At 37.6% G+C, this 15,803-nt stretch overlaps 1 protein-coding gene across 5 annotated transcripts in view; it reads right to left on the reverse strand.

Annotated features, from left to right (window-relative positions):
- Positions 1-15,803, reverse strand: part of Carmil1 (capping protein regulator and myosin 1 linker 1) — a 288,276-nt gene that overhangs the window by 63,308 nt on the left and 209,165 nt on the right. For all 5 annotated transcript variants that reach the window (XM_070024433.1, XM_070024432.1, XM_070024431.1 and 2 more), the window contains exons 24-26: positions 12,668-12,766; positions 2,241-2,369; positions 557-688 (exon numbers count right to left, since the gene is read on the reverse strand). In XM_070024433.1, coding sequence (XP_069880534.1) covers positions 557-688; positions 2,241-2,369; positions 12,668-12,766 — 360 coding nt within the window. The remainder of the gene's footprint in view (positions 1-556; positions 689-2,240; positions 2,370-12,667; positions 12,767-15,803) is intronic.

The following is a 15,803-nucleotide window of genomic DNA, read 5'->3' on the forward strand; positions in this document are numbered from 1 at the left end:
AATCTAATCTTAACTTAATATACCTTCCTCTAAAATTCTAGAAACCTTGTTTTACTTTTTGTCCTAGCCAGTAAACCTACAGCAGATCCCTGTTACTTTGGGTTCACTTCATCTCCCAACTGGAGTTCTGTCAATATTACTGTCTAGCAGCCTAATGTCAGAATTCCTATTACATCTAGATACCATAAGCATAGCTTCTATCATCTTTTCTATTCTCCAAATCAAATGCACTAACAGATTTTTTTTAAATCAAAGCAAACTTGTCTTTGTGCCCACAGTCAATTTCAACCATTTTCCTTATATTATGGACAATTAGTGTATTAAATTAAGTCAGAAGTTATTCCAAAGCAGATAAAGCAGGAATATACATAGAAGTTCAACTTTTATTACACATTCATCTGCACAGCAATTGTGTATACACACACACACACACACACACACACACACACACACACACACTCTCTCTCTCTCTCTCCCCTAAAACACAAGTAGCTATGACTATAATATACAGTCAAATCATAATATTTTTATTTTCAAAATAATAAAACCCACAGACCTTTAGTTGTTCATCTACAACTCTTGTAACTTCTCCAGCCATTGATTCCAGCGTCTCTTGAATTGGATTGGATAATGAGCCACTGGCTCCTGCCCAAGACATACCACCAACATGGTATAAATTTGGTAACAACTGTAACAAAAATAATAGGTAACCTTTCTCCAGTTGAAAAAGTATTTCAATAACTAACAAAACCACTGCAGTGAAAAGGTGAAGTATTATTAAAGATCATCATAGTCAAAGCTTCTTTTTACAGATTAATAAACTGAGGTCCAGACTCTATGAACATTCATTGTTATTCAATAAATCACAACTAGCCTAAGAATTCATATACTGGCATTGGAAGACCTTTACTTGACCACTTCTGTCATTCAGCACCTTAGAAATTTTTGTGCCGTTGTGTCCTTATCTGGAGCATGAGAGTTGAGTCATTTTAATCACACTCTGTCACCAAAAGTTTAGGGGTTTGCCATACCAAGTAAGTCTCCAATTCTCTTCAGATAACCACTGAGTATCCTATAATTCAGTTCTACTCTGGGTCTATCTGCCTGGAGTTAATGTCAGATCCCATGTAAGAAAGCTCAGCCCCATTGGACTGTCCTGACTCTTCAGTTTACAGCCATAAATCATTTGTCATCAGTGGTATGTCTGACTATGAATTCAAGAGTTCCCACAACATACACTTCAGGTTCAATTACTTATCACAGTGACCCAGAGAACCTAGGGTAGAAATTTGCTATCACTGTTTTTTTTTTAAAAGAACACAACTCAGTAATAGACAAATGGAAGTCATGTAGAGGCATGGAGGACTTCCATGCCCTCTCCACATAGGTATGCAACCTTCTTAGCACCAATCCAACAAGTTATGGGTATACCACTATTTAGATATTTTATGAAAGTTCCACTACAGAGGTATGGCTGATCAAATCATTAGTCACTGGTGACTGAATCTCCAATCTCTAGTCTGTCTAAGTTTATAGAAAGTTTAGAGGAAGAGCTGAAAGTTCCAATGCTTTAATCACATAGGGACTCACCAAGTTCTCTAAGAGGATAAACTCTGAGATGCTAAAAGGCACATGTTATCAGTAACAAAAGATGTTCCCACCACCTCTATCATTCAGGACATTGCAGGGGCTTTAGGGACAAACATAAATATACATTTCTTATTGTACCACAGAAGCATTAAACTAACTCGCAAGTTCCTCTCATTAATGATCCACAATGATTACGTGATCCTAATAGCAGAATGAAGACCAGGCCCTAGGTTTCATTAATTCCTGATTAATCCCTTTTCTATTAAGTCACACTTGGGGAACCAAACCCTAATAAACATAATAGAAGCTCCCCTTTAGAGTTGACAAAAGAGAGTTTCACGTAATCAGCTTAGAAGTAAAATAATGTAAGTGAATTATTACTCAGTTAAACTATAACCACTTATCAATTCTTCAAGGCTCAGTTATACTCTCTGTATATCACATTGACCCTCTGTTTTATTATCTTACATTTTCATTATTGGTAATCTTCCCAGGCACAGAAAGAAGAAAAAGATTAATTCAGTTCATTCGCCACTTGTTAATAACTTTAGAATACAGTAGAAAGGTAAAGAAAGTTGGAACCAGTTTCTAAAATTTAATTTTGACACCTTATTAAACAAGACCCTCACAAAGCCTGAAGTGACACTCACCGTTTTAGAGTTCTTAGCATCACGCATGAGCCGTTCTGCTGACTTTAAGTCTTCCTGGATAGCATCTCCCCCACAATTTCGTAAGGAGTTGAGATGATCTTGTACTTTCACACATATCCTGTCAATCATCTTCACCACACCAGAAAAACATCCAGATCAACCAAGTTGAGGTTGAGATTAGAAGAAAAACGAAGAAAAGAAGATGAACATTCCCATACACAGAATGCATGAAGATGAATATATCTAACTGAATCTTCAATACTGCAGCTTATAACTAGTTATTCATTACTAGTTATTCATTAGTTTACCTATTCATGTAAGAAACCTTTGGCAACATTATCTCCAGAAAAAAGATCTACGGCATCTAGGTTTCTTTCCTGCCTTGAGAAAAAGGCAGCACATAAAGATAAACACATCTCTATTCTAAATCTTGTAGCTACTCAGTAATATGCTGCTAGACAATAATTTTCCTTCAAAACTTCTAAAAAACATTTTTAGTAACACATTAATTGTGGGGTTTTACTGTGACATTGCCATACATAATTATAATGTGCCTTCATCAAATGCACCCTTCTTATTGCTCTCTTCCCCACTTCCCCACTGTCAAAGTGATTTCAACAGGTTTTGTCATTTATTTTCATACATACAAAGTATAATCATACACCCCCCCTCCTTTACCCTTCTTTGTTCACCCTTTCCCCTCTACTAGTAACCAACCCTCAACAGGAAGTATTTTACATTCCAGTCACTCAATGTGTATTAATTGTTCAAGAGAGTTCCGCCATGGTCTCTCTCTCTCTCTCTCTCTCTCTCTCTCTCTCTCTCTCTCTCTCTCTCTCTCTCTCTCTCTCTCTCTCCTTCTCATGTACACACGCACACACATATACACACACATAACACACACCACACATACTACATTAACTAGATGAATGCCTTTATTATTCTCTTTCCCCATCCCTTCTACCCATCTAATATTCAATAGCTTTCTATGAGTTTTGTAGCACCGTAATTTCATGAACAGATGCAATGGAGTTCAATATTATTCCTCTCTTCCATTTTCTTCTCCTTTATTAACCTTTATGAGCTACCCCTCTGGCACACAGAGTGGGAGGTACTGAGAAAGCAAATGTGTGATGTGGGAGATACTGAGAAAGCAAATGTGTGATGTGGAGACAACTAGACTATAATGCGAATTGCCTATTGGTCCCAATATTAATCAGAACATCTTCTGGAAAATGACATGTTAAAAATCAATTCAACTACACCAAGTTCTATTTCAACTAAGGTCTCCCTCTCAGGCCAACTATACTTGAATCATTTTCGCTTCAATGTGGAGACAGAGCTCTTGTAAAAGGTTAATAACCTTCTCTCTGTTCTTTCAGGAATAGATCAGTTGCAACACTGGGTTGTCATAAAGTAAAACTTCCCCTTGTGTCTTGCCTCTTCTACATGTTCCTACTTTCTCTTTTGCTTCCCATCTTGCCCTCATCCTGGTGTCATGCTCTAGGACTTCCCAGCCTCCAGAAGTATAGGCCAAACTTCCATTCTTTTTTTTCCCTAGTGTTAGGGCTTGAACTCAGGACCTTTCCTTGAGCTTTTGCTGGAGGCTAATGCTCTACCACTTGAGCTACAGTGCCACTTCCTTAAACTTCTATTCTTTATTAATCATTGTATAGGCCAAAGTATACTTCTACTTATAAGTCACCCAGGGATGGAAAGGGGAAACAAAGGAGGAGGCAACAATGTTTGATAAGAAATGTACTCATTTCCTTGCCCATGTAATTGTAACCCCTCTGTAGGGTATTTTCACAATAAAAAAATATATACATATAATAAAAATAAATAAAATAAATCACCCAGGTTTGGGTATGCTGTTATAGCTACAGGACATAGACTAAGACAGAAAGCAAAGAGCCTGAAGAAAAGGACAATAACAGTATGACTTAAAGGTTTTCTCCAGTATTTTCGTCAGAACTATGGTTTGTCCATTGCATGTTCTCAGTAATTGTTCATTTCTTCAGAAATTTTATATGTTTAGAGTCCTATCCTGTTTGATAACTCATTCATCAGGAGACAGTCTGATCAGACTCTGAGCTAAATTTTATTTTCTCTATTTAGTATGAATTATTTAATAATACAATTATTGAAAGTCTGCCCTTCCAATTCAGTAGTTTCAAAACAATATAAACTTTACCACACTACTTAGAAGACTTAGAGTCTGATTATAGGGGCTGGGAAGGTGGCTCAGTGGCAGAGTGCTTGCCTCGCATGCATGAGGCCCTGGGTTCAATTCCTCAGCACCATACAAGCAGAAAAAGCCAGAAGTGGCACTGTAGCTCAAATCTGTGGTAGAGCACTAGCCTTGAGCTGAAGAGCTGAGGGACAGCGCCCAGGCCCAGAGTTCAGGCCCCACAACTGACAAAAAAAAAAAAAAAAAAAGTCTGATTGATTACAGAGCCCAGATCTACTTGCTGCAATGTTGACTCTTTTCTTTCTTTCGTTGCTTCCTTCCTTCCTCCCTCTTTCCTCCCTCTCTCCCTTCCTTCCCTCCACCCTTCCTTTCTTCCTTCCTCCCTCCTCCCTCCCTCCTCCCTTCCTTACTCCCCCCCCCCCATTTGTCTTTAATAAAATCAGTCTTATAACATCTAACCTCTCTTTTTTGGTACATCAAAAAGACAATCTGTGGGGGAAAAAATCACATTCAAAGCATATATCCTGCTGATAAGGGTCAATAACACCAAGGTTACTGCAGTAAGTGTAGTATGATGTACTGCGCTATATAAGTGAACTATCTTAAGATTCCACAGAGAAAAAAAGTTCTATGACTAAAGCTTCTAAAACTCTTTTCAACTAAAATTTACACAGCAAAGTCAAGTAGGGATCACATCTAACTTTCCACATTTATACAAGATCTTGAATAGAGCTATCTACCTCTTAAAATTCTTAATTGCTATATAACCTAGCTCTTCTATCATATTGATCTGTACTTGATGAAACCAAAAATGATCATCAATAATTCATAGCTTACTAAGAATGCACTCCTAACTTCAAGAGACAAATGAATCACATACTAAAAAAAGGAACACTGTACATCTGGGGCCACAAATGGCCCATCTAAAAGGCATGTGGATGTGGCATTATAAAGTTTATCATCGTTAATAGTCATCAACAGACTAAAGACTCTTCTGAAATTTGACATTAAGTGTTCACCAAGGAGAGAAGATTTAGATGAACCCATTGAAAAACATCTTTAAGTGGAACACTTTAAAATCATGTCCAAAAGGAACATAAAAATTTAGTTCCTTAATTCAAATGACATAAAAATCTCATGTCTCTAAGGTTGTTCTGAGTATGAACTCAATTAAGTTTAACACAATGAAATAGAGCACATGCAGATGCCAGAGTCCAAGGCATGGAAAAAGAATCTACTTAACATCAAATTGAATGATAACACAGGGGACAAACTAAACACTTTGAAGACAGGAAATCACTAACTTTGACTTACAGTTAATAAAGTACATACTCAAATTGTGAAAAATAAAAAAGAATAAATACTAAAAAATTATGAACTCTTGAGTTATTCATCAGAAGAATTCTTGGTAGATGAATGGGTTTGGGCTTTTGAGTTTAACCTTACTTCTTCCTTGAACCCTGGTGTTCAATTTTCTTTTAAAAAAAAATGCAAACAAGAAAAGATGTTGACTGTCATAGTTTCAGAAGCTCCTCTCTTTCTAAGGAAATATACACTCTGTCATTATCATAATCTTTTTTTATTTCATATACTTATTTTTGTTCCGGTACCAGGACTTGAACTCAAGGCCAGGGCACTCCCTTCAGATTTTTCACACATGGCAGGCACTCTACCACTTGAGCCACACGTATACGTCTGGCTTCTTGCTGGTTAACTGGATCCGAGTCTCACAGACTTTTCTGCTTGGGCTGGCCTCAAACTGTGATCCTCAATCTCAGTCTCTTTAGTAGCTAGAATTTCAGGTGTGAGCGATGGGACCTCGCTAATCTTTGGGTCCTGATCTGTCTTCCTATGACGTTCCTACAGCTTCCATAGCTTCCCCTTGAGAATATCTTGAACAGTCACACACTGTCGTCCTTGAGAGTCAGCTAACTTCTTTGGTGACCACAGCACACAGCAAATTCATATTATATATTATCCTTGTTGGCAAATGTTTTGGTTTTGTTTTCTTTCAAATAGACAGTGTTATTGAACCCAAGTTTATGATTTAAAACTATTAGTAATGAAGGTCAGTGTTGGTTAATCATAACTTGTTACAACTGTTCTAAGTACCAGACAACAGTTTGTTCATGGAAAAAATTTTATCTTCCTTTATGTATATTTCTGTATTCAGGAAAAATACATGGAACACCTGGCACTAAAGACAGACAGTCCTGAAGAAGTATATCCTTGCTATCAAACACCTTAAAAACAGAAATGGAGGGCTGGGGGCATGGTTCAAGTGACAGTATTAGACCATAAAATCCATAGACGTGGAAAGAAATTTCACAGTAACAAAATACAAAATGCCACACGATGCAATATCCATAAGAACATGAACATTTGTTTTCCTCACTGATATGGTTTCTTGTTTCTTTCAATAATGTCTGACATATAATTGACTCCTATTAAGTGTTTATTCAATGATAAATGAATTGTAGGAGTTTCTAAGAAATCTCACCCAACATGATACCAGCTTGAAGCCAAAGACAGTTTCTTAGCTAGCTTGAATGATTTCTACAGATTAAGCAAGAAATTTTCTATGTTTGTTTGCTTTTTTGTTCGTTTTGTTTTTTTGACATGGGACCTTGCTATGTTGCTCAAGGTGGCTTAAAACTCCTGGTTTAAGTAATCCTCCTAACTCAGTTTCTCAAATACTAGGATTACAGACATAATTGTGCTATTGTACCTGGTTAACAGACGAGACTAGGCAAAAGGATGAACACATGTAGCAACATATCCATATACTTGTGACTCCTCTGATTTCCTGGTTAGGAGTGGAAGGACCTTCCAATGGGAGAGCAGGTTGGACCGCTGAAGGCAAATAGTATGGGACTGCAGCACAGTAGTCTACACACAGTATAGAGGCTAGCAACAGAAATAGAAAGACAAAGAATGGCTGTAAAAGATACTTCATAGGTAAAAGGCCAGGCCCTAATAGCCATGAGATGAGACCAGCAAATGAAGAGAGCAAAATGACTCCCAGGGTCTAGCAATGATGTGAGAAAAAGAAATGGAAAAATCAGTTCAATAAGATGAGTTTTGTCTTACTAAGCCTATTATCTTAGAAGGCCTTTTAGATAGAAATGCTAAAAATGGAACTAGAAAGGTGAGATGCCTTAGAAAGAAAAGAAACCCAAGGGTTATTTCTGGAGTTCTCCACAGACAAAAGTTAAAGAAATATCAATAGATCAGATAGCCAAATGGCAGAATGCTAAGTACAAAGCATTGGAAAAATGTGCTAACAAGATGAAAGAATAAAGTTTCAAGTAGAAATAATGACAAGATACAACACAAGAATGGAAGAAACAGACACAAAATGGTACACTATTGAATGAACAGAGACGTGAGTTTAGGTAAGGAAAAGTGGTCAGTAATAAGATGGTACCTGTAATAATAAAACTAATGACAATAAACAACATTTACCAGTGAGTGGGTCAACTATTTTTTAATGCATTATTTCAAGTAATCGTTGTAGTATCTTCTGAGAGTTAAAGAAATATCAATAGATCAGATAGCCAAATGGCAGAATGCTAAGTACAAAGCATTGGAAAAATGTGCTAACAAGATGAAAGAATAAAGTTTCAAGTAGAAATAATGACAAGATACAACACAAGAATGGAAGAAACAGACACAAAATGATAACTCTGAGGTTATCATCCTTTCTATTTTCACAGAAGCAAAAAATGTTAGGAAATGACTAATATAAGTTCACAGAGGTAGGGAACAACAGAGTCTGAATTCAAATCTGGGGCACTTGACTTGAGTGTTCAAGTTGCTAACTATACTATACTGCTTCCTCTCATCAAAAGATGGAAGTAAAAGTTGGGCTTGGTGGCTCACACATGTAATCCTAGTTATTCAGGAAGCTAAGATCAGGCAGATGGTAGCTGGACACCAGTCTGAGTACAAAGTTAGTGAAACCATCATGCCACTAATAAAAAAGCTGGCTGAGTTGGAATGTGCCTGTTATCTCAAGTACATGAGATGCATAAAAAGAAGGATTATGGTCCAAGCAGGATTGGACAGAAAATGAGAATCTAAAGTAACTAGTGCAAAAAGGGCTCAGATGCAGTTTAATGGTATAGCACCTGCAAGTGTAAGGCCCTAAGTTCAAACCCAGTACCACTACCGATAATAATAATAGTAACAACAATAATAAATAAAAAAGATGAAAGATTTTTTAAAAAGCTGTAGGACTTAGTGATAAGGAAGTCATGGACAAACCATTTCAGTAGGCAAAGACAAGGAATCATGTTTCCAAAGGTTAAAGAAACAACAGCCCGATTAACAAATGGGCTAAAGACTTGAAGAAAGACTTCTCTGAAGAGGAAATAAGAATGGCCAATAGACACATGAAGAAATGCTCAACCTCTCTAGCCATAAAAGAAATGCAAATCAAGACAATGCTGAGATTCCACCTCACCCCAGCTAGAATGCCTATAATCAAGAAATTTAATGACAACAGATGCTGGAGGGGATGTGGCCAAAAGGGAACCCTACTGCATTGTTGGTGGGAGTACAAACTTGTTCAACCACTCTGGAAAGCAGTATAGAGGTTCCACAGAGCTCCTTTATGACCCAGCAATCCCACTTTTGGGCATTTAACCAAAGGATCACAAACAAGGTCATACCAAAGCTACCAGCATAACCATGTTTATCGCAGCATTATTTACCATAGCTAAGATAGGGAATCAACCCAGATGTCACTCAATAGATGAATGGATCAAGAAAATGTCAGATATATAGATATAGACATAGATATATATATAAATTCTATACCTCTATCAGAAAGAATGACATTGCCTCTTTTGTTAGGAAATGGAAAGACTTGGAAAAAATCATATTAAGTGAAGTAAGCCAAAGAAACATAGGTCCCATGGTTTCCCTTGTTTGCAGTGACTAGTACATGTCTAGGACAAGCAGAGTAGGTCAAAGGTTATGTACATACAACCAACCATATGAGATAATGTTAAGCAAAATGTACCTCAAGACAGGGACACAAGAGGTTTTTTTTTTTTTTTTCCCCTCTTTCTTGCTAGTGTTTTTAATGTACTTACAATACACTATGTAATTCTTTTGTTTCTATTGTATGTTCTTCCCTCATGGTATAACCCCTGTTTTCACCGGATTTGATGCTGGTGCTCTGCACCTTGTATATATATTTTTGTAATTTGGGGAGGGGAAGGGATATTGCAGAATGCTTAAGTGAGGATGTAGGCTGACTCATTGGGATGATGAGATGTACAGGACACTATATTGAAAACGAACCTTACAATGTTGGGGTTGGAGGGGGATGTGGGAGAAGTTGGGGAGATGGGGAGGGAAGTGATGATAGGGGGAAAATAAAGGAAGAGGTAACAATGCTCGCTATGAAATGTACTCATTACCATACTCATGTAACTATAACCCCTCTGTACAACATTTTTACAATTAAAAAATGAAAAAAAAAGTTACAATGTGGCTCATGCCTATACTCCTAGCTACTCAAGAAGCTGAGATATGAGGATCCAGGTTCAAAGCCAGTCTGGGCAGGGAAGTCGGTGATACTCTTATCTCCAATTAACCACCAGAAAACTGGAAGTAGAGTTGTGATTGAAAGTGGTAGAGTGCTGGCTTTGAACAAAAAAAGTTCAGACACAGTTCAAGCCCCACGACTGACCAAAAAAAAAAAAAAAGTTTCAATGCCAGTGAGTAGTAGCATTCTGATTATTTCAAATATAAAAATCTGATCATAAAAAAATATGTTGAATGAACAGCTCAGTTTTGGAGTTAAGAGATCAGAAGCCTAGAAAGCAGAGATTGGCAAAGGATAGGCCATTCTGGGAATGTTTTCATAAGTAAAGTTTTGATGGACAGCCAACCTCATCATTTATATACTGTGCATGGTGCTCCCCTCTTATTGCCACCCCCAGCAGCAAAGCAGAGATGAATAACTGCAGCAGAAACCTTGGATGGTGAAGATTAATATATTTACCATAAAGCCAGGCACCAGTGTCTCATGCCTATAATCCTAGCTACTCAGGAGGCTGAGATCTGAGGATCACGGTTCAAAGCCAGCCCAGACAGGAAAGGCCGTGAGAGTTTATCACCGATTAGTCACAAGAAAACCAAAAGTAACTCTCTGGCTTAAGTGGTAGAGTGCTCCCCTTGAGCTGAAAAGCTCAGGGACAGCACTCAGGCCCAGAGTTCAAGCCCCATGACCAACAAAAAAACCAGACAAACAAGCAAAACTATTTGTCATAGGCTTTTTTACAGAAAAAGTTTACTGTTTTCCAATTATGGGGGTTTGTATGTTGTCTTATATAAAACAAAACAAAACAAGACAAAAAAAAAAACCTTTCCTAATCAAAGTCCATAGGCAGAAACACACACAGAGATAGCTAGGGGACTTCCATGCCGCATTCTGCACATTACAGCACACTAATTCCTTTGGTGCCACCTGACAATAAGCCTGGCTATGGGGTTGGCTGGACCTCTCTTCCCAGAGCCTGTTCTTTCTGTATTCCTGTTCCTGAAAACTTCAAGGTAAGTGTTCCCTAAAGCCGTGGAAATAATTCAAGTCTAGAAATAGCTAATCATAAAATCCAAAGAAATCCCAAAATGAAAAAGGTGGTACTAGTCCTAACCACTTAATGACAAACAATTCAGAACAATGCCACCCAGGTAAAATTCAACATCCACACACTTCCCCTGTGTACAATTTCCTTTTGGTTGAGAAGATGATACTTAGTTGCAAAGATAAGCATTAAAGATTGATACAGGATCTTTTTTTTTAGATGGGCAAAATCCCCTCTGAATGAAGAGAAAGTTAGAAAGACAGTGGATTAAGAAAGAAGCCTGCACTTTGCTTTCTCATAAAAGAACACAAGAAAAATATTCAAATGTAACATTTTGGCACTCTCATTGTTTTTAATGTTTAAAACACTAAATCTGGGAAATAATAGTAAACCATAAAGTGCTTGGTGAATATCAGTCCCTTGCAGGAAATAAAAATTTGATTTTTTTAAGATACTGATAAAGTTAAAAAAAATGTTTTCTTTCCCCAAAGTTCTGCTGCTTCACAAACATTCATAACTTTGTTTTTTACTCAGTATCTATTGCTTTACTTTTCTTCCTTTGGATAATATATATTGACATAAAACATTTACACACTAGTGAGAACTCTAGCAAACTAGAACTCATTGAGTCATATTCGCTAAGATAATTGGAGTTAACATGTGGGCGAAAGCTCTTTTACTAATCTCTATGCCTATGTGAGCAGTCACCTTGAACAGTTTTAATTACCAGGAATGCTAATATTTTATTACACATAACTTTCACATTCTCAAGAAAAAAAAACAAATGAGATGACACCTATACAAGAAAAAAGAATAGTATAAAGTATACAAAGTGATCTAAAATGACCCCCCAAAAAATCCCTGCCAGTCAATTTCTTTCATCTGTAGAGATCAAGGATTATTCTGGTGGCTGCCATCTTCAGTTTTAATAGCAGACATCTCTTTATCTTTCATTTATGAATTATCAAAGTATCAGCTAAAGTCAGGCACTGGTGGCTCACACCAGTAATCCTTACTACTCAGGAGGTTGAGATCTAAGAATCACAATTCAATGCCAGCCCAGGCAAGAAAGTCCCTGAGAGTCTTTACTACCAATTAACCAAAAAGCTGGAAATAGAGTTATTACTCAAAGTGGTAGAGTGCTAGCCTTGAGCACAAAAGCTCAGAGACAGCACCCATATCCTGAGTTCAAACCCCAGAGTTGGCACCAAAAAAAAAAAAACCCCATTAGTAATGATTCCATAAACGCTGAGTGACACATTTAACATACTTGAGCTAGCACTCACATTTAATCTTCAACTCCCAACTTGTTTTCAATAGTTTTATAATACCAAGACTTCAAAAATTTACATTTGTAATGTAAAAATAATTAATTTTCCCCTCTTCATCTAGGCTTATATGAACATTTAAAACCCTTTAAGACGGTTTCAAAGTTATAATTGCTTGGGTCTAGGCAGGACCATGATCCTCCCATTTATTCTTCTGTGTAGCAGGGATGATAGGCACACAATACATGTACTGTCATTTGTAGAAGCCATTTTTCATAGTCTCATCAGGAATGATTCAAATGATATGTCAATTACCCTTATCTGGCTCAGATAAGAGTGAGAAGGAGGAAGTAGCAGGTGCTTCCTTACCTGCTGGGTGGTGCTGGTGACTATCCCCTGCTGGAGTCGGTAAGCCTGCTCTTGAAGGTACTTTCTGGTCTCGTGATTCCGTAGCAGGTAGTTTTCTATCTGGAAATTAACCACATGTATCTCTCAAGAACACATTTGGACTCCACAGAAAAAAAAAGTTACTAGTGAAACAGTCAGTTCCTGGATGCAAAACTCAAGCACTGGTAGGCACTCTCTACCGATACCTTGACCCAACAAAAACCAAAGGAGGAGGAAAGCTAGGGTTTATTACCAGTGTTTTTACTTAGAAAATTAACTTCTGGGTAATTGGAGAAATGTCTGCATGATTCTGTAGCTGAGGAAGGGTTTCAAATGCCATGTAGTGACTTCTCCTCATCAACAAAGACCTCAATCTTGATTTTTAACTACCAAGCAGTTTAGAAGCTAAACAAATATCCCCAAGGATTCCTACATTTGATTGGTACTATCCAAAAAGAAAATCAGAAAATTCTTTATTGGAGACAGGAGGGGAAGAAGAGGGAATGGGGTGGTAGATGGGGAGAAATAGATATAATAAGGTTATACGCTGGTACCACTCAAAGATAAATACTAATCTTAATAATCCATCTGTTTATTGTTTTCTTAAAACAGCACTAATTTTTTGAAATTACAGCAAATAAAATGGATTTGTACAGAAAATGAGGGATCTTGAAGTTGTTTGACAATCTGTATGTTTATACACACTCATAAAAACTGAACTTAAAGTGATAACTAGATTGATAGAAAGCATCTAAAAAGAATAATATATAATGTGTATGCATTGAGCAAAAAATACAGAGTAACTATTCAGAATAAGATACCCACAAAGATATTTTACCAAGAATAATTTGAGATGCTACATTATACCATCTGCTTCTCCCCCTACCCCACCATCTTATTGTTTTTGGTTGCCTTTAATAAGACTGCTTAACCATTTTGCTTTTAATTTGTCTCTGCGGCCCCTTGGTTAAAAACTTTTAATAATTGTGATGCTCTCATTATTGTTACATGTTAATTCTCATTTTCAATATGCTAAAATGACTGCTACTTAATAGCAATTAGAAACAATTAAAATAGGAACTGTAATTACTATTATCCCTGGAAACTATAAAGCAGAGCAAAATGTACCTTTCTACAAACATAAGTGAGGAAATTTATAAAAATGAAAAGACCCTCCAAATGAATCATTAAAATGACACATTAATGCCTTGACATTATATTACATTAACTTTCTCTTGCTGCTTCCCAAGAAGTCATCTCTTTCCAAGGTGACTCCACCATCAGCAGAAAATGTTTTGCTAGAAAGACTGTGAAATACATGGCAGGCATGTGTCCACCTGCTTGGGGTTTTGTAATATATTCCTGTAATATATTCCTCTGTAATATATTCCTCCTCCTGATTCTCACCCTTAGCAGGAGGGTGGTGGAGAAAGGGGAGAAATAGGGGGCCATCAGTTGTCCAGCTGTCCTTACTCTAGGCCAGCTGAAACTCTGATGAAGTACTTTCCCACAAAGGCAAGTATCCATCATGTAGAACCAGATACCCTGGATGTATTTAAAAATGATTACTTCTCCCCAACTTCCTGCCAGAAACCTAAGGGAAATTTTTCTACAGAAAAATCTATACTGTGACAGCCACATGGGATTTCTGGAAAGAAAATTCATGAAAGGATTGGAGCCTCCATAAGAAATGGGCCTCTAGGAATTGTTTGAGAGAGAGAGAGAGAGAGAGAGAGAGAGAGAGAGAGAGAGAGAGAGAGAGAGAGAGAGAGAGAGAGAGAGAGAGAGAGAGTATGTATGTATGTGTGTGTGTGTGTGTGTGTGTGTGTGTGTGTGTGTGTGTGTGTGTGTCCCCCTCCTCATCCAGTCCCAGGTACTATCCCTTAGAATTCATGAAAGGATTGGAGCCTCTATAAGAAATGGGCCTCTAGGGAGGGAGAGAGAGAGAGAGAGAGAGAGAGACAGAGAGAGAGAGACAGAGAGACAGAGAGACAGAGAGACAGAGAGACAGAGAGACAGAGAGACAGAGAGACAGAGAGACAGAGAGACAGAGACAGAGAGACAGAAAGAGACAGAGAGAGACAGAGAGAGAGAGAGAAAGAGAGAGAGAGAGAGTGTGTGTGTGTGTGTGTGTGTGTCCATCCTTGTCCAGTCCCAGGTACTATCCCCGAGCTTTTGTGCTCAAGGCTAGCACACTACCACTTGAGCCACAGCTCCACTTCTGACCTGGAGGTGTTTAATTGGACATAAGCATCTCAGGTTTTTCCTTCCTGGCCTAGCTTTGAACTATGATCCTTGGATCTTCTGAGTAGCTAGGATTACAAGCATGAACCACCAGTGCCGGGCAAATTTTTTAACCCTTAAACCAGTCCATAATAAACACCCAGCATTTTATCACATAATGTTTAAGTGTCTTGGAATTACTGATTCTACTGGCTTCTGTTCCTGAAAAGCTGGTCTCAGCTATGAGTCAGTAAAGATCTTCTTATTTGTACTCTCTTTTTCTGGTTTCTTCAGCTTTTTTTTTCCTAGTTGTTAAGTGGGAAAGTGATTACTGTTAAGCAAATATGAAACCAGAAACCAAGTTTTTCTAAAGTATGTCTTTTATTCTAAGCTGGCTAAAATCCCTTCAGAAAGATCAAAGACATCTAACATTTGTATGTTACTTTGCCTGATACTTATGTGACTATAGGCAAATTACTCTCCCTGCAGTTCAGTATCCTTATCTGCAGAAATGGGGATGTGACACAACCCACCTCATATGCTACCTAAAGAATGACATGTTAATTTATGAGAAGCATGTAAAACAGTGCCAGGCACCCATATGCTAAACCATGTTAACCATCTGCTAAGCATAATAATGGCTTAGCTTTAGTTTTCCTATTTCTACAGATGAAAAAAAAAACCCTGAAGTTCAGAAAAATCAAGTAATTTATGGAATGCTACAAAGCTGGAAATGGTTTGTTTTGAAGTTAGATCTTTTGAATCCAAATCATGGATGATTTCTTATGTCATACCAGCAATTCCACCACCCCATCTTATGTCTTTTCATTTAACAAATGTCCAGGAAGTACCTAAGCATGCATTCCAGGCACTGTACTAGCTGCCAAGAATTAAA

Source organism: Dipodomys merriami, unplaced genomic scaffold, assembly GCF_024711535.1.
Source record: "Dipodomys merriami isolate MVZ:Mamm:240054 unplaced genomic scaffold, mDipMer1.0.p SCAF_16, whole genome shotgun sequence".
Taxonomy (NCBI): domain Eukaryota; kingdom Metazoa; phylum Chordata; class Mammalia; order Rodentia; family Heteromyidae; genus Dipodomys; species Dipodomys merriami.